The 19191-nt window shown below is 49.8% G+C and overlaps 1 protein-coding gene across 3 annotated transcripts in view; it reads right to left on the bottom strand.

The window, feature by feature from the left end:
* The window catches only part of CCDC102A (coiled-coil domain containing 102A), a 43220-nt gene that overhangs the window by 15190 nt on the left and 8839 nt on the right, over positions 1-19191 (bottom strand). The window contains exons 1-3 of one of the 3 annotated variants that reach the window (XM_068259976.1): positions 10875-11159; positions 8094-9139; positions 5484-5665 (exon numbers count right to left, since the gene is read on the bottom strand). In XM_068259976.1, coding sequence (XP_068116077.1) covers positions 5484-5665; positions 8094-8639 — 728 coding nt within the window. In that variant the 5' untranslated portion in view covers positions 8640-9139; positions 10875-11159. Of the gene's footprint in view, positions 1-5483; positions 5666-8093; positions 9140-10874; positions 11160-19191 lie in introns of those variants that run through there. The other 2 variants (XM_068259975.1, XM_068259977.1) reach the window with 2 other exon arrangements.

Here is a 19191-nt window from a genome sequence, read left to right as displayed (position 1 = left end):
CAAGATTTAAGCAAATAATGTGTTATCTTACCGTAAATATGAGAAATTACCCTATTTCCTCTCTTTAAAATCTCTGGGGTAGTTGGGGATCTACAATACATATATTATAGATTTGTTTGTACTGCAAAATGTACGATTATTTCTCTATTCTAAACTTTCACTTGTCTATGTGAATTAACCACTTCAGTACCAGCAGTCTCTGGCCCCTTAAAGAGAACCCGAGGTGGGCAGATGGGATACAGAGGAATGTTCTCTGCCTCATGACATTCCTCTGTGTCCCCCAACCGCCGCTCTCTGCCCCCCCACCGTCGCGCTATGGCCCCCCGAGATTAGCGACAATATTTGTCGCTATCTCAGAGGTAAACACAGGGATAGGAATTCCCTGTTTAAAACGCCCACCAGGGGCGTTCTTACAGGATTTCCTGAGCTGCCATTGGGCAGCTTTCTCCCCCTGGCCGCGCCTCCTGCCGCTCCCCCGCAAGCTGTGAGACAACACAGTCTCTCCTTGCAGCGTGGTGACCCAGAGGTCACAGAAGTGAAAGTGGGCCATTGCGGCCCACGGGAGCGGCAGTTTCCTGCAGGGTTTCCTGAGCTGCCATTGGGCAGCACTCTCCCCCTGGCCACGCCTCCTGCCGCTCCCCCGCACGCTGTGAGACAACACAGTCTCTCCTTGCAGCGTGGTGACCCAGAGGTCACAGAAGTGAAAGTGGGCCATTGCGGCCCACGGGAGCGGCAGTTTCCTGCAGGGTTTCCTGAGCTGCCATTGGGCAGCACTCTCCCCCTGGCCACGCCTCCTGCCGCTCCCCCGCACGCTGTGAGACAACACAGTCTCTCCTTGCAGCGTGGTGACCCAGAGGTCACAGAAGTGAAAGTGGGCCATTGCGGCCCACGGGAGCGGCAGTTTCCTGCAGGGTTTCCTGAGCTGCCATTGGGCAGCACTCTCCCCCTGGCCACGCCTCCTGCCGCTCCCCCGCACGCTGTGAGACAACACAGTCTCTCCTTGCAGCGTGGTGACCCAGAGGTCACAGGAGTGAAAGTGGGCCATTGCGGCCCACGGGAGCGGCAGTTTCCTGCAGGGTTTCCTGAGCTGCCATTGGGCAGCACTCTCCCCCTGGCCACGCCTCCTGCCGCTTCCCTGCACGCTGTGAGACAACACAGTCTCTCCTTGCAGTGGTCACGGAAGTGAAAGTGGGCCATTGCGGCCCACGGGAGCGGCAGTTTTTGCGGCTACCCTGATCTGCTCAGCCCCCGGATAAGGAGGCATACTTGTTTATTTTAAGCAGCTCCAGCTTACTGCACATGCATGGGCGGGGCTCGCGTGGCCACATTGCTGAAAGAGGAGCTATGATTAGCGTCAATCTTTTGCCGCTAATCTTCCGGGGGGCCACACTCAGCGACGGGGGACGTCAGTATACAGAGGCAGCCGCAATAGGATCCTAAGGCTTACCTCTCTTTAGGTAAGTATCTCATTTTGTACCCGAGATTTGGCTCAGGTATACTTTAAGGGCTTTTTCACTCTTACTAAATGTACAATATTCATCCTCTTTAAGACATTAATCTGGTCTCTATTGTTCTTACTACTTTGAGAGTCACATGATCACACTGGATTGACCCACCCACCAGCTTAAAGCGCACCTGAACTCAGACCTCCTCTCTGCGCTAAGAGATACACAACAGCATAATAACATTTTAATAAAAAGCATGTCTTTGTTACAGCTGATACAAACCCTAAAATAAATCTCCATGGTGTATACTTTCATGAAAGCAGACATATTATTAACATCCTGTGCTTTCAAATTAGCTTATCTGCCTTGGCAGTCAGCTGAAACCGGGGAGAGATGAAATTACAACTTGTGATTAGTGACAGATAAGGGGGGATTAGACAAGCTAAACTCTCTAAATACACACCGGGTGCATTTCTCTCTGTTTTCCTTCTGTCCTGTGCAAGAGTTCAGGTCCACTCTAATCTACAGCAGGCAGGAAACAAGCTGTATTGCGCTGGCAAGCAGATCTGACTCACAAAAAGCAATGTGTTGTATTGCGTGTGGCCGGCTTCCCCTTCCCCTCAAAGCACAGCACTGATCTCTGTCCACAAAGGAGACGCAAACACCTTTTCCCTGTGTGCACTGGGACATATCGTATACAGACACACTACAGGACATACAAGACACAGCAACATCAACAGGTACTAGCAGACACTAACCAGAGATGGCGCTGCAGCAGAGGGAGATCCACGGTTAGCAGAGATAAGGGAAGAAAAGGCAATGTTAGTGACGGTAGAGTAACAGAGGGAATAGAGACAGATCGGAGAATTACACATTGCAATATATACAGCACAGAGTATATTAATATGTGGCATGGTGCAGTGCGCGTCATCAGCCCTCAGTGTAGCTGGAACGTAACAGAGCTGCAGGACAATATCCACACCTCAGCACAGAGAAGAGGCAGAGGAGAACCCACAAACTGACAAACTGGCTCTGTTGCTAAATTCTGTTGGGGTCCCCAGCCCTGGGCACACTATAGCAATGTACATTCCTTACAGCTTATGAACACTGCATTAGTGGGGGGAGTAACTACATTGCCGAGTCTACAGGAAAGCTGTGCTGGACAGTACAAATAGCTGTGCTGTTCCTGCAGGGTCACATGTACAATGATGTCACTTCCTGTAGAGGAAGATTAGATTATTCAGGAAAGATCCAGCACATCTGCCCTGCACGCTCTGATTCTGTGAGTTTACACTGATATCCCCAAACCACCATGGTTCAAAATATTTATTTATTGTGCCAACATATTACTCAGCGTTGACGCATACATCCCGAACCTGCCCATCTCAGCTCTGCCACTTCAAGGTAATCTTTTTACAAATAAAGACTGACACAGACACCCCAATTATTCTAGAAGCTTGCATGCAGATTCAGCACAAACTGTGTGAAACGTAAGGCCTATACACATGCTAGATGTCACCCAACAAGACCCCAATCCCTTGGATGACATCGCTGCACAAACCCCTAGTTAGCCTGCAGGCTAACAATGTGTTCTTTTGCAATAGGAAGGGGAGGGGGTGACAGAGTATCCCCCGCCAGCTGGCTGTTGCCCAGCTGAAAAATGGGCGTTGCCATGACATTGTATGGGCGGAGCGTAACCGTAACCCCCAAACCAGCAAATATAGCCAACTATGACCATTAAATAATAAATGCAACAACAGTTACCCCAGACACCACAAAATAAACGCAATGTGGGCAACATTTCCTCAAAAAAAAAAAAAATAAACCGTAATGTGGGCAACATTTTAGCAGAAAACCAATGCAATTTGGGACACATTTCAGCAAAAAACAAACGCAATGTGGGCAACATTTCAGCGTAAAACAAACGTAATTTGGCCCACTTTTCACCTGCAAAAAAGGAATTTACTCACCTGACAGAAGTCTCCTCTCCCGCCGGCCTCTGGCGCGCAGCTCCCCGGACGATCCTCCTGCACATCTCCCGCGCTGAGAGGAATAGCAGGGCTACGGGAAGATGGCGCCCAAAGCCCTGTACTGGAGACACAAATAGTCTCCAGTGCAGGGCTTCAGACGCCATCTTGCCGTAGCCCTGCTCTGCCTGCCGGAAGACTATGCAGGCTGCTGGAGCGCGGCTGCGGGCTGTGAACTGGCGCGGCATCTATTAGACGCCGCGGCCAGTTCATGCAATAGTACGGTGACCAGAGTCCCGAGGCCGGGACGTCCCGCGGCTAAAAGCGTGACGTTTCCTGGGTCCTCAAGCAGCCTGGGACAGCGGACCCCGAATCCGGGACCTGACCCGGGTAATGTGGGACGTATGGTCACCGTACTTAAATGCAGCATATCAGGTCTCAGGATTCCTTTAAAGTGGACCTGAACTCAGAACTTCCTCTCGGCTCTAAGAGATCATAATAACCAAGAAAAACATTTCTGTGTTACAGCTGATACAAATCCTGCAATAAATCTGCAGTGTCTACTTCCTGCTTTCATGGAAGCAGACATTAAAATCTTGTGTTTACAAATTAGCTGCTCTGCAGAGATTCCCGAGCTGACAACTGAGAAATCAAATTAAACTTGTGATTAGTCACAGATGAGGGGGAGTCTACATACATACATACATACAGGGTGCATTACTCTACGTTTTCCTTGTGTCTTGTGCAAGAGTTCAGGTCCACAGTTTCCTTGTATCATGAATGATAAGGCCATCCAGCAGAGAGCTGCCTCACAAGTACCAGACTGAACACGCAGGAAGTGGGCAGTAATTAGTCACGAAGCTCCGCCCCCTGGCAGGGTGTAGCTGCAATTCATTCAGTTGGTGAAATATGAGGCTGTTATTAGAAGCCGCATGCATGGAGGCGGGGCTTGCTGGAAGAGTTTCTCATCTGCAGCAGCATTCATGACGCAGTGTGTAACCAGTCCAATCAGCTGCTAGATCTCTAATCCCAGCTACACACCATACAATTTTCTGACAGATTTACTGTCAGATCGATTATGTCCGATGCGATTTCCCATCGATTTTCCATAGAAGGGAACTGAAAAATCGATCGGAAATCAGAACATGTTGGAAATAATCGATCTGATGGTAGATCTGTCAGAAAATTGTATCGTGTGTACCAGGCATTAGGCTCAGATTGGCTGGACAGAATCATGTAGTTCCGTTTCCGGTGCAGACCTGAGCTCGGCATACACACACACACAATTCCTGATCCCCGCAGGGACTGAGACTCGATCTCTCAGGTGACAATCCGGTGCCCAATGCTGTGCAGATACGTCACTAGGCTATAGGCTAGCATCGTGTAGTGTTACTATTCGCTCTAGTCTTTATGAATTGACATGTAGTGACGTGTTGTGATAATCACACCACAAGGCGGTAATTTTCCCGCTCTGCTCGGGAATGTCAGCTTTTCATGCGGTAACAACTTTTATGAATGGACACTTTGCTAAATGGTCGGTAAAGTCAGCCGTTTTCAGCATTACCGCATGTGGGAATGCTTTATGAATAGAGGCCAATATGAGATCTGCTACACCTGAGGAACACTAGTTGGGGGTTTCCTGGTAGAGAGTTGCTGGAAATGTTTCAGTGTGTGAAGACGGCTGTTAGAAGGTAGATGGCAGTGGGTGCAGGGCAAGGATACGGGCAGCCTAACAGCCGTTTCGCACAGGTGGAAAAAGCACCGCCGTGTGAAACGGCAGTTAGGCTGCCCGCTCTATTGCCCTGCACCCACCGCCATCTACCTCAGTTCTGGTAGGATACAACCAATACTTATGTGATGTCACTTTTTGCGCGAACTGTCTGATTGTGACCTATGCACCTACCATTGTATGCAGCAACTTGTTTGGAAATTATTGCATAACACTTGGATACGGAATAAATTTGATGTAACTGCAGTGCCTGATCACTTGTTACTTCTACGTCAATGAAAATATAACGAGACATTCAGAGAATCGCTGCCCCCGATGTCCCGCCGGTGTCCCAATACTCACTCTCTCTCCTTCAGCACAACCTTCTGACTCTCATCGAGCCGCAGCTTCAGTGCTGTGATTTTAGAAGCCTCCTCTTCACTGGGGCCGACATCATCCCAGGCTCTGGATCGCGGGCTGCGTGGCGGACCGCCGCTGGGCTGCTCCCAACCGTCCAAGCGCACCATGCTCTCCGCCTCCAGCTGCTGGAACATGAAGAGAGAAGACCGTGAGCGTGAGAAAGTCAGGGGAGAGGCCAGCAAAGCATTAGTATGCAGACTATAAGGGAGTCGCTGAGCTCTGGCTCATAAGAAACCATCCACTGCTCTCTACATACACAGATCCCATCATGCTTTGCAGTATAGCAACAGCAAGTCTGACAGCACTGTGGTACATTCAGCAACCACACATTGCTGGTGTCAGAAGTCTGCAGGTTTGGACCAGGTAACAGCTGAGTGATCCGTGGATGGTAACCAGGGCTGCATGGAGGCAAATTCAGCATGTCTAGAATATCCTAACAGGCTGCAGACTGAACTGGGGAGGTAATTTAATTACTTTTTTTCCTATGGTGCCGTCACTTACAGTAGTCCGTAAAACATGACAGAACTGATTGGTTTTGGACTACTCTATCTCCTCATGGGAGGTTCTGAGTATTACTTTTATTCTTTACAAAAGCACTCCCTGGAATGGATATACGAAAAGAGATCAGTCAGCCTCCATGCTTGTTTGCAGGGCTGTGGAGTCAGAGTACTTTTGGGTACCTGGAGTCGGAGCTTTCATAAATTGAGGAGTCCGATGATTTTTGTACCGACTCCACAGACCTGCTCACTATTTTGGCAGTTGGACAGAACAACTGCAGTTCAGCAAGTCCTTTTGTAAATAAAGTAAGAATCCCCCATGAGGAGATGGACTAGTCCAAAACCAACAGATCCAGGGCTGTGGAGTTAATACAAAAATCATCCGACGCTGACTCCAACTCCCCAAAATTGCTCCATCTCCGACTCCTCGACTCTGACTCCTTAGTCTAATTCTTACCAGGGCTGTGGATTTGGTACAAAAATCGACCGAATCCGACTCCCGACGTTTATGAAACCACCGACTCCAGGTACCCAAAATTGCTCCGACTCCACAGCCCTGGACAGATCTGTCAGATTTTCACTGCTTACTGTAAGTGACAGCAGCATAGGGACAAAAAAGTAATTTATACTGTGTATTTAGTCCAGGAGAAAGCTACATTTTATATATATTACACATTTCAAAATTGTTTCACGACAGACGTTATAGAGGTCATTGTGTTTGCAAATGTTTTCCACATGTATACAGTTCCAGATGGCAGGTACACACGGTGCCATTCCCCATCAGATCGCTGTGTCGCACCAATTATTTTTGACTTGTCCGATAACGGGATCGATTTTGTGAAACAAACAAACACAGAATATTTATATCGCGCTTTTCTCCTGGCGGACTCAAAGCTCCAGAGCTGCAGCCACTAGGGCGCGCTCTATAGGCTGTATCAGTGTTAGGGAGTCTTGCCCAAGGTCTCCTACTGAATAGGTGCTGGCTTACTGAACAGGCAGAGCCGAGATTCGAACCCTGGTCTCCTGTGTCAGAGGCAGAGCCCTTAACCATTACACTATCCAGCCAAGTAATGATCTGAACATCAATCCCGTTATCGTTCGGGAGCAGTGTGGACATGTGCAGATGATGCAGATTACAAGTTGAACTGACAGGAAATCGTGTGTACCCAGCATTGTGGTACATATGCATGGACATTTATTGCTGTTTGTGATCCTGCTGCAAGGCTGGAAAGTGAGGTGGATAAGAAAACTGTAAAACTGCCACAAGGAACAGAAGGCAAGGATTAAAGAGAAATTGTAACCAAGAATTGAACTTCATCCCACTCAGTAGCTGATACCCCCTTTCCCAGGAGAGATCTATTCCTTTTCACAAACGGATCATCAGGGGGCGCTGTATGGCTGATAGTGTGGTGAAACCCCGCCCACAGTGTGATGTCAAGACCATGGTTTTGACATCAAACTGTGGGGGCCTTTTGCATTGTGGGAAATAACAGCTGTTTCCAACTGCCAAAGAAGCAAGCAGCATCTCCTTCCAGTGACATCACCTGCCAGCAGTAAAAATGTCACCATGTGATAAATGTCAGAATGTAAGTCAGGGAGAGGAAAGATTTTAAAATGGCCAAACACTGACTAAATCATTTATACATAATTATTGTAAAAATGAAGCACTTTTTTATTACATTATTTTCACTGGAGTTCCTCTTTAATATGAGAGCTGGGATATTCTCTCTGTCAATGCTGTGACCTCCTGGGACAAAAAGGAGAAATCTCTCGAGTGGGAACAGACAGGAAGCAGAACCTGACTGTCAATGCTGTGACCTCCTGGGACAGGAAGGAGAAATCTCTCGAGCGGGAACAGACAGGAAGCAGAACCTGACTGTCAATGCTGTGACCTCCTGGGACAGGAAGGAGAAATCTCTTGAGTGAGAACAGACAGGAAAGAGAACCTGACAGATGATCCATACTCTCCTACTATCTGCGTAGCTAAGAAAAAAATCTTTGGCACCAATTTCAATTCAATAACCATATTATACTTGGCGCTCATTCCACCTCTTACCTTAGCTTTGCACGGTTTCTCATCATCCACATCCCGCACCGGCTCGTCCGCCTCCTGCGGGCTGGGCGTGTCATTTTTTCCTCGCAGCCGCTCCAGTTCCCTGCGGAGCTGCTCCGTCTCTGCGGTAGCCTCTTGCCGCTCTCGCTTCATGGCGCTCAGCTCCTTGCTGAGAGCCTCCAGTCGCCCCCGCAGCTGGACGCCCTCCTCTCTGGACTTGTTACGTTCCGCTCTCACTTTACTCCACTTCTCCCGCCAGTTGGCGGTGCAGTCCGACCACCAGCGCATGGTCTTCTCCATCTGCGCGGCTCGCGCCCGTGCCTCTTCCAGCTCTCGCAGCCGCAGCTCCTCCCGGCTCTCCCAGTCTCCGGGGGGAAATGGTGACTGTGGGATTGGGGAGGGCGGTAGGCTCTTTGGAGAAGGCGTAAGGGAGTCGGGGTGACGCATCCGCTCGGGCTGGGAGTTGCCCAAAGCACAGAGGAGCTCAGTGCTCTGTAACAGCAGAGGGGAGTCAGCAAGGCGGGGGCTGGGACCACTGCTCTGACTCATGATGGCCACTGTTGGGGGGAGGCAATCTTATCAATGAGAGTTATCTGTCACAGGGGGCGGAGCCTGTCGGTGGGTGGGGAGAAAGGGAACGGCTGATGCACTAAGCCTGATCTGTGACGCCGTGTCAGTTAAGTGGAAGGGCATCACCTGCAGATGGGGGGATATGAAGAAGTGGTAGGCGAGAGAAGGCCACCTGCTGTAGCTGTAGGTAGCAGCGGAGTACCAGCCAGGAAGACTATTAATTCCAGCCAGGAAAGCAGGTGCTATAATAGAGAATAAACTTGTCAGCTGGATACAAGCGCCTGAGGGGAACAGGACCCCCAAAACCGGAGGCACTGCACCCCTCAGACCACAACAAAGTCCCAATCACCGATCCTCAACCATGTCAGCTGGCGCCCCCCAGTGTCCAATGTCAGCTCTGCAACTCTGCCTCTGCGGACTTCCTCTGGGACGTCATGTGACACTTCATCAAAACGCCTGCAAGTCACCAACGGCTTCACCTGTAACACAGAGACACAAGAAACGGGCAGTTAAAGGACACCCGAGGTGAAAATAAACGAATGAAACAAACAATTGTATCTATCCTTCTTCTCCTAAAAATGACTTTCTAAGATATCCCACAGTTTTATTTTATATTTACATCTACTTTTTAAGTTTTTACCGGTTTATTGTTTTTGCTCAATGACACCTTCATTGAAGTATGCCAGAGCTAAAATCTATGAACTATTGACCTTTTTATCTCTTACCTGCTCTAATTAGCCATTTTCTGCTAGGGAAGTGTTGTATAGTTGTAATTTCTTATAAGTGAGAGTTATGCTATAGTCCGACCCAGTCCTGACTCCAGACAGGAACTGCCACTTACACACCTGATTAACTCTTTCAGACAGAAAAAAAAAAGGAACACAGCCTAGTTATTAGTGTGCTAGGCACCGTACATACACACATCTATCTCATGTCACATGTCACCTCGAGTATCCTTTAAAACCTCCGTTTTCTTACCATTTCCATAAATTGTAATTATGAATTTTTTCCCCTATAGGTTATCATGCTGTGGCTAATCTTTTAGCGCATAGAGGACATTCTGAGCTTAGTTCAGCTTTAACCCGGCGGTACCAGAGTGCCCCTGCCACACGCCTCACGCAGTGATACCATCATATGTATACAAGTGCACCAGAACACGGGTGAGTGGAGGCTGCAGCAGCAGGAGGGAGACTACAGTATGGCACGGTCACACGGGTGAGTGGAGGCTGCAGCAGCAGGAGGGAGACTACAGTATGGCACGGTCACACGGGTGAGTGGAGGCTGCAGCAGCAGGAGGGAGACTACAGTATGGCACGGTCACACGGGTGAGTGGAGGCTGCAGCAGCAGGAGGGAGACTACAGTATGGCACGGTCACACGGGTGAGTGGAGGCTGCAGCAGCAGGAGGGAGACTACAGTACGGCACGGTCACACGGGTGAGTGGAGGCTGCAGCAGCAGGAGGGAGACTACAGTACGGCACGGTCACACGAACAACTCAGACGCTGCAACTAGATTTCAATACATTTGAATGGAGTATCAGTGACACCAACTAGTGACTAGCAATTGTAACTATTTGCGCAATTAGTTGCTAAAACTTCACATATGTCATTTTGATTGGTCAATCACTGACCACCTCAGGTAGCATGAGGGCCAACAGATTTTACTATGAATAGATTGTGCAGGTAAGCTCCTATACTACATGGAGGAGGTAAAATTGGCCAATCAAAATTGGACGTGTGTACCAGGGTTTGGGCCCAATACTCATAATTATCGCCTGAATATCATTTCTGTTCGTGTCACATGACAGATCCGTTACAAACCCTCCTGAGCTCTACTGGCCAGCCTGCTCTGCCCCATGGAGAGGGGAGAGGGATGAGGCCAAGAGGCAGCAAGCAGTGGTCACATGACTTTCCAGCAGTCTGCAGACTTAGAGGGACACCTGAACACACGCTGCATATTCACCCAAAACGATCATCTCTCATGACAAATATCTAATGTGTGTATGGGCCTTCACTGTCCAATAAATGCCTCAGAGGTATAGCGACTGGGCTTCTGTAATGTAGAGCTAAAAACAAAATAAATATGCCAAAATATGCAGGATCATCATCACGGCAACCTAGGCAGGTGTCTGGCGGCTAGTCGGTGTCAGGGGGCCCATCTGCCAATTTCTACGGCCTCAACAGTCCACCCCGCAGGCTCCAGGTTCCTCCTAACCTGAAGGTAAGTCCAGACCTCTCCTCTGCAGTGCGCCAGTGCCTCCTAGCCTGGAGAAGGCTCCTCTGTACCCGGTGCAGTCACATGACACAAGGCCTAGGACGGCAGGTGCGCATTCTGTCACCGGGCGGAGGATCTGCTCACACACGCCAAGCTCCTATTGGAGAGAACGCCAGGTAACTCGTCACCTCAGGGCAGACGTGAGATCACACCAGGAAATGTGACGTGTGTCATCAGCCGGGTCTGGGAACCGTCCTCCTGAGAGACTCAGGCCTCTGGGGAGGGTACAGCCCTCGGTGTAAGAACCACCTCACCGCCGGGTCATCGTAGCCAGACGGCGCGCTGGGAGTAGGCGCCGCGTTGTCCCCACACAGAATGGTCTGACACGGAGGAGAATTCTTCATTTGATTCTTCTACAATAGGATTAATTAGAGACAGCTGAGGAGAATCTCCCAGAATGCCTTGCAGCACGGCTGGCGGGAGAGGGCTGGATTCCCATCATTCCTTGCTTTCATGTGGCTTGGCAGAGCATGACAGGATGGAGTACTTCCTGCGGAGCAGCCATGGGGAAGGCCGGGGTCCCTGCACTGCCGCTCAGATGTGAGAGAAGAGACACGGCTCTGTGAGGAGAGAAGGGCTGAGGGTCCCCACAGAGTCACCAGACGCACAGAATGCTGTAATATTCATTACATACAACAGAGTATCATATGAACAATGCATAAAAGGCCTAAAGCAGACCTGAACTCAGAACTTCCTCTCTGCTCTAAGATAGCATAATAACCTTTACAGAAAAACATTTCGTTGTTACAGCTGATACAAATCCTGCAATAAATCTGCAGTGTGTCTACTTCCTGCTGTCATGGAAGCAGACATTATTAATAACCTGTTTTTACAAATTATCAGCTCTGCCATAGCAGAGGAGGTTCCTGAGCTGATACAGCTGAGGGATCAAATTACAACTTGTGGTTAGCCACAGATGAGGGGGGATTAGACCAGGGCTGTGGAGTCGGAGTCGGAGTCGTGGAGTCGGGCAATTTTGGGTGCCTGGAGTCGGAGTCGGGAAAAAAATGCACCGACTCCGACTCCTAATGAATTTGTAACTGTATTTAAAATAGAAAATATGATAAAATGTTCTATTTCTCAGATAATAGTCATAAAAATAATGTATATATACAGTATATATACAGTAATAGGTGTGCTTAGTCCACAAAAATGAAATAAACCAATCAAAATAAGTTACTTGTGCTGCTTCAATAAAGCAGTCCCCGTATTTTTAAGGTCAGATATACATATCTGATTGTGACTGTATATATGATGTGTACACAGGAATCTCTTATATATACTAAATAACATCTATGCTGTAAGAATATAGCCTGATGTGTAGCTGTGTCACTAATAGAGATGGTCAATGAGATGGAAATAATTCTGCATTGATTCTGATTTATGCAAATGTATGCACTCCCTTTGCTGATGAAATCAAATAATTTGATATGTTATTAAAATTTGGTTTGGTGACTACAAATTAAAGGGTAACTGAGACGGATGAAAAGTAAAGTTTTATACATACCTGGGGCTTCCTCCAGCCCCCTTCAGGCTAATCAGTCCCTCGCTGTCCTCCACCACCCGGATCTTCTGCTATGAGTCCTGGTAATTCAGCCGGTCAGCGCTGTCCGGCCGCATGCCGCTCCCACAGCCAGGAACATTCTGCACCTGCGCAATAGTGCTGCACAGGTGTAGTATGCTCCTGGCGGCGGAGTGTGTGCATGCGCACTACGCCTGACTGGCTCAAGTACCTGGACTCATAGCAGAAGATCCAGGTGGTGGAGGAGGACAGCGAGGGACTGATTAGCCTGAAGGGGGCTGGAGGAAGCCCCAGGTATGTATAAAACTTTAATTTCATCTGTCTCAGGTTTACTTTGTTACACAGTAGTACTATACTCTACATATGCACTCCCCACAGAGCTGCAGGGAATCCACTGAGAATGCTGTGCACATTGAACACAGAGGTGTTGTCTGTTTACAATCTCCTCATTCCCCTGCAGAGTACCTGCACATCATTCTTACATGCACCCACACTTACATTGCCTAGGGCCTGATAGATGTTGTTTGTTCCCAGGGGCGTAGCAATAGGGGGTGCAGCGGTAGCGACCGCATCGGGGCCCTTGGGCCAGAGGGGCCCCGAAGGGCCCTCCCTCAACTACAGTATTAGCTCTCTATTGGTCCTGTGCTCATAATAATCACTTCTATAGATACTTTGAATAGTGGTAATGTCACAGGAGCCCTAGTGGTCAGACCACAGATTGCCTTCCAATCGGTTTCTGCACACAGACCATGCAAGCTTTGGTCGCGATCTTTGCGCAGAAACAGACAGGAATTTGGGCAGCAGCCCGACCAGAAGGGAGCCTGTGAGATATGGGTGATTACAACGTCACCCACTGGTTCATGGGATTTGCCACCACCACTGGTATGGGCCAGTGGACCCGATTTACTGACTGACTAATCCTGCGAATAAAACGGTTAAACACACGATATTCTGTCTAGCCAACAACAAACAGTAGCGTATCTTCAGAGACACGGGATCACTTCTGTGTGTGTGCTGATAAGTAGGGTAGCGGAAAGTGAATGACTTGGAGAAAGTCGTTTATTCACGCAATATAAATAATTAATATATACAGACAATTATTAAAATCAACAATCGTTAAGACAGTAATAACCAGTAAGAAAATAAAAGAAGGGAGAAAAATACTTAGTAGGTGGAAAGAGGTCCTTTAGTGGGAAAACTTGTAAAGTCCTTGGTTTCAATCAAAGTCCAGAGTTCAGACCAGGCAGATGCCAGCATATCCTCAAGCTGGCATAAATGAGTTCAAGATGTTTCAGAATGGAGGACACTGAGTTTTAGTCCTCAGCCATTCTTATGCCCCTGCTTCAGTAGGAGGGAGTGAGGGCGGGGAGCTATACACCTCCTTCAAAGATGAGATGAGCCCTCCTCTTGTACTGGGGCTAGAAATCATATCTACCCATATATGGGCTCTATCTCACAGAACCGTACAGGTCAGGGCAGATTTACTAATATTTCCAGATCTGCCTCGATGTACCCAGCAGTCTGGTACCAAACATGAGGGGTGGGACCCCTGTGGTACCATTAGGGCACTGTTGGACTGCCTAACGGGCAGTCTTTACCTCAGAATGTTCTGAAACTTCTTCAGAACCAGCACCGGGGCTCATGCTACCCTTCCCCCACGTTTGGCACTGCTGCCACCTTAGGAACCCCAGAAATATGACAGATCTGGGAAGTTATAGATATGGCTATGAGACAGAGGTTATTCCCAGGCAAAGGCTTCTTTGAAGTTTGGGGCAGCCAGCTAGGTGTCATCTCCCCTGCAGTGAGGGAGCCAGTGGGTCTGGCTTTCCCCCCAGCTAGATTGCTTCTGCCAGGATGCTTGTCACCTTGTACCTGATGGATGGCCATCAGCACAGCTTGAAGCCAGGGCCCTCCAGGGCAGATTAGGCTCATTAGCATATCAAAAGAGCCATCCTGCAGTTAAGGTGATGCTATTCCTCTGCTAAGAAGGGACTGCAGACCTCCTACACAATAAATCCAGATTGTACCGATTTGAAGCGCAATCGACGCAGGAATCGAGTGCGATCGTTCTTTTCTTCACGGGCGGTTCCAGGACGCGCCTGCGTCCCCGCAATCGTCCGTGACAGCCCCCCCCCTTGTCCGTGGCTTAGCCACTCATCCGCAAGATGTGTGGCGGCGCCGCTAGCCTGGCTGACGGGTCTCGAGTTGCCGGTACGGCGGGAAAACCTATTGGAGCCTGTGGCTCGGTTCCCCTGGACCGGTCGCGGTCGGCTACCCTCAGGGTTGACCCAACATGGACCGTTCTGGACAGGGCGTTTGCGCCACTGCAGTCGGACGTGGTGTCTGCCGGGACTGCGGACAACGGGCAGTGGGTTGGTTAGGTCAACAGCCAGCCCACGCAGGGTTCCCCTGCTGAGTGGCTGTGGACCTAAGGGAACCCCGCGGGAATCCCTGGACCTTCCCAGCTCCTGACAGACGGCACATGCCCTGCAGTAGTTGGCTACATCCCTGTTCATCCGGGGCCAATAAAACTGTTTCCGAATACCGGCGAGTGTCTTGCGGACACCCGAGTGCCCGGTCAGAGGATTACCATGTGCGGATTTCAGCACATGTCCCCTGAACGCACTCGGGACCACAAGCCATTTGGTATTCGCGTGGGATCTACCTGTAGGGGGCTGTGCAGACTCACTGTACAGTCTCCCACCTTCCCAGTACACCTTGAAAGCGGCCCCGTCTGCGAGGGGCTCAGCGGCTCGCTGCCTGAGCACCTCCAGGCTTGGGTCACTTTGTAGTGCGGCTGAGAATATGGCGCTGTCAGTTTCAGCCAACTGGCTCATGTCACACGAGGCCAGCGGCTGAAAGGTCTCATCCCTGCGGTCAGAGGAGGGGGAGGAGGCCGGAACCCCCTCCACCTGTTCTGAGCTCGGGTTCCGAGCAGTGCAGCTGTGCGGTATGGCTAGCACAGGTACACTGTCAGAATGGCACATATTGGCATTACCTACATCATTGTCACAAGCATTTATAACAGTAACAGGAACATTTTCATCACGGACAGTTTGTACAGTAAACTCAGGTACAGTTACAGCATCCTCACAACAGACAGTCTGTACATCAAACTCAGGTGCCTTTGAAGCAGGCACTATTGAACCTGGTACCCTTGAACTGGGCACATTCAACCCGCCTCCCCCTGGTGCTCCCCCAAGTGTATAAAGTACCTGGTGGTGGGTGGAGAGTCCGTCTCCTTCCGTGAGCGACAAGGCGGTCGTGGCAGGTTCATAGTAGGACACAAGCTTGCCCAAATCAGTCCCTAGCAACACAGGGACTGGGAGATCCTTCATAACCCCAACAACCCTTTCTTGGACCCCTCCCACTCCCCAATCCAGCTTCACCCTGGCGTGGGCTATGTGAAAAAGGGTGCCTTCTACTCCAGTAAGGGCAAGGGATCGGCTGGAGTTGATGCTCTCCTTTGGCACAAGGTGTGAGTGAACTAACGTGATGTCAGCTCCGGTGTCTCGGAATCCGGTGACAACTTTGCCGTTCACTCTAACAAGTTGCTGCTGGTCGGTTCGGTCGCGGATTTCCTTTCCGCGGGCAAACAGGACAAAATCTGATGATCCAGGCTGTGGTTCGCTGGCGGGATGCCTCTGCTGTGGGTGAGGTGCAGGTGATGCAGATGATCCAGGTGCTGGTGGTGTCTGTCTCCGCTCCGGGCAGTCGAACTTCATGTGTCCGGGCTGGCGGCAGTAGTGACAGATGACCTCTCCAGGCGCTGCAGCCCTGGGGGCAGAAGCTGTGCTGGATGGCCTCTGTGGCGGACGGCTCACAGGGGCAGGAGAGTCTGCCGAGGTATTAGGCTGACCTCCTCTCCAGCTGGATGGGACAGTTCTGCGGGTATCAGCCACCCGGGTAGTTGCAAAAGTCTCAGCAAGGTCTGCAGCGACAGTGGCTGAAGCCGGCTTGCGTTCTAGCACAAATTGTCGTACATCAGCAGGGCAAATGTTCAGAAATTGTTCCAGGACTATCAAGTCCTCCAGGACGCCATAAGACCCTTTGGTGAGGCCTAGAGTCCACTGCCGGAGTGTGGTAAGCAAGCTGCTGACCACATCTCGGTACGAGTCAGAAGATTTTTTCTGCCAGGCCCTGAACTTTTTCCGATAGGCTTCTGGCGTCAGCTGGTACTTAGTAATGATAGCGTCTTTTATAGCAGCATAATCATTATCCTTTTCCGCAGGCAATTCTGCGAAAGCATCAAGCGCTTTGTAGCGCAGCAAAGGTGTCAGATGTCTGGCCCACTGGTCTGGGGACAGACGATACTGACGGCATGCTTTTTCAAAAGACCGCAAAAACAAGTCAATGTCAGTGTCTTTTTCAATATTAGCAAATTTAAATTTTGCACTTACGGGTGCTGCAGCTCCTTCAGCAGGGAGGCTGGGCGGTGAACTCCGGCTGGCCTGTTGCACTTTTGCCATGTTTAGCTCATGCTGTCGTTGGAGCTCCCGTTCCGTAGCAGCCGCTTGCCGCTCCCGTTCCTCCCGCATTTGGCGCTCTGTCCGCGCTTCTGCAGATTGGCGCTCCTCACGCATGTACTGCAGGTACTTGTCCAGGTCAGTGTCCATCAGCTTTTGTAACGCCTGCTGCATTAGCGGATCAGTACAAACGGACAGTCCAGTACTGGCCAGTTCCGGGCGAGTACTGTCAGAAACTCTGGGATTGGGGTCCACACTGACATTCTCCGGCGTAACTGTTGATGCAGGGCCCTCAGGATGCACAACCTCTGTACGGTCAGGAGTCTCAGTCTCTGGTTCCCCTCGATTGTCAGATGGGCTGGTATCCACTTCAGCGGACACCCCCGGCTCCCGCAGTTGCTGGGTATCCCATTGAAACAATTCCGTTACCAGGTCCTGTTGTTTCTTGCGGCCGACATCAATGCCTCTCTCTTGGCAAAGATTTTGCAGGTCCGCCAGGCCCATTTTCTTGTAGTTCCCGGACATTTCCATGCCAAATAAAATAAAACTTTTGGGGAGGGGTACTGGCTACACAGTCTCTCTGTATATATAAAAAATATATTGCCTTCCAGCTACACCAACGAATTAGTTCGTTTCTCGATAGCGCTAGCGCTATCGTAGATACTTTCAGCACAACACAGGTCCCAACCGCTGCCTAACACTGTCACAGGAGCCCTAGTGGTCAGACCACAGATTGCCTTCCAATCGGTTTCTGCACACAGACCATGCAAGCTTTGGTCGCGATCTTTGCGCAGAAACAGACAGGAATTTGGGCAGCAGCCCGACCAGAAGGGAGCCTGTGAGATATGGGTGATTACAACGTCACCCACTGGTTCATGGGATTTGCCACCACCACTGGTATGGGCCAGTGGACCCGATTTACTGACTGACTAATCCTGCGAATAAAACGGTTAAACACACGATATTCTGTCTAGCCAACAACAAACAGTAGCGTATCTTCAGAGACACGGGATCACTTCTGTGTGTGTGCTGATAAGTAGGGTAGCGGAAAGTGAATGACTTGGAGAAAGTCGTTTATTCACGCAATATAAATAATTAATATATACAGACAATTATTAAAATCAACAATCGTTAAGACAGTAATAACCAGTAAGAAAATAAAAGAAGGGAGAAAAATACTTAGTAGGTGGAAAGAGGTCCTTTAGTGGGAAAACTTGTAAAGTCCTTGGTTTCAATCAAAGTCCAGAGTTCAGACCAGGCAGATGCCAGCATATCCTCAAGCTGGCATAAATGAGTTCAAGATGTTTCAGAATGGAGGACACTGAGTTTTAGTCCTCAGCCATTCTTATGCCCCTGCTTCAGTAGGAGGGAGTGAGGGCGGGGAGCTATACACCTCCTTCAAAGATGAGATGAGCCCTCCTCTTGTACTGGGGCTAGAAATCATATCTACCCATATATGGGCTCTATCTCACAGAACCGTACAGGTCAGGGCAGATTTACTAATATTTCCAGATCTGCCTCGATGTACCCAGCAGTCTGGTACCAAACATGAGGGGTGGGACCCCTGTGGTACCATTAGGGCACTGTTGGACTGCCTAACGGGCAGTCTTTACCTCAGAATGTTCTGAAACTTCTTCAGAACCAGCACCGGGGCTCATGCTACCCTTCCCCCACGTTTGGCACTGCTGCCACCTTAGGAACCCCAGAAATATGACAGATCTGGGAAGTTATAGATATGGCTATGAGACAGAGGTTATTCCCAGGCAAAGGCTTCTTTGAAGTTTGGGGCAGCCAGCTAGGTGTCATCTCCCCTGCAGTGAGGGAGCCAGTGGGTCTGGCTTTCCCCCCAGCTAGATTGCTTCTGCCAGGATGCTTGTCACCTTGTACCTGATGGATGGCCATCAGCACAGCTTGAAGCCAGGGCCCTCCAGGGCAGATTAGGCTCATTAGCATATCAAAAGAGCCATCCTGCAGTTAAGGTGATGCTATTCCTCTGCTAAGAAGGGACTGCAGACCTCCTACACAATAAATCCAGATTGTACCGATTTGAAGCGCAATCGACGCAGGAATCGAGTGCGATCGTTCTTTTCTTCACGGGCGGTTCCAGGACGCGCCTGCGTCCCCGCAATCGTCCGTGACAGGTAATCATTAACAAACTGTTTCCCATCCCTTCCTTGCACCTCTGACTCTGTAGTTGCCATTGGCAGCTTTTGGAGCACCGTATCAATTGCTATGTATAGAGTGCTTGGGGGGCCCCATTGTAAAACTT

Source organism: Hyperolius riggenbachi, chromosome 11 (assembly GCF_040937935.1).
Source record: "Hyperolius riggenbachi isolate aHypRig1 chromosome 11, aHypRig1.pri, whole genome shotgun sequence".
NCBI classification, from domain to species: domain Eukaryota; kingdom Metazoa; phylum Chordata; class Amphibia; order Anura; family Hyperoliidae; genus Hyperolius; species Hyperolius riggenbachi.
The sequence above is the reverse complement of the archived record's forward strand: the minus strand, read 5'-3'. Positions and strand labels throughout refer to the sequence as shown.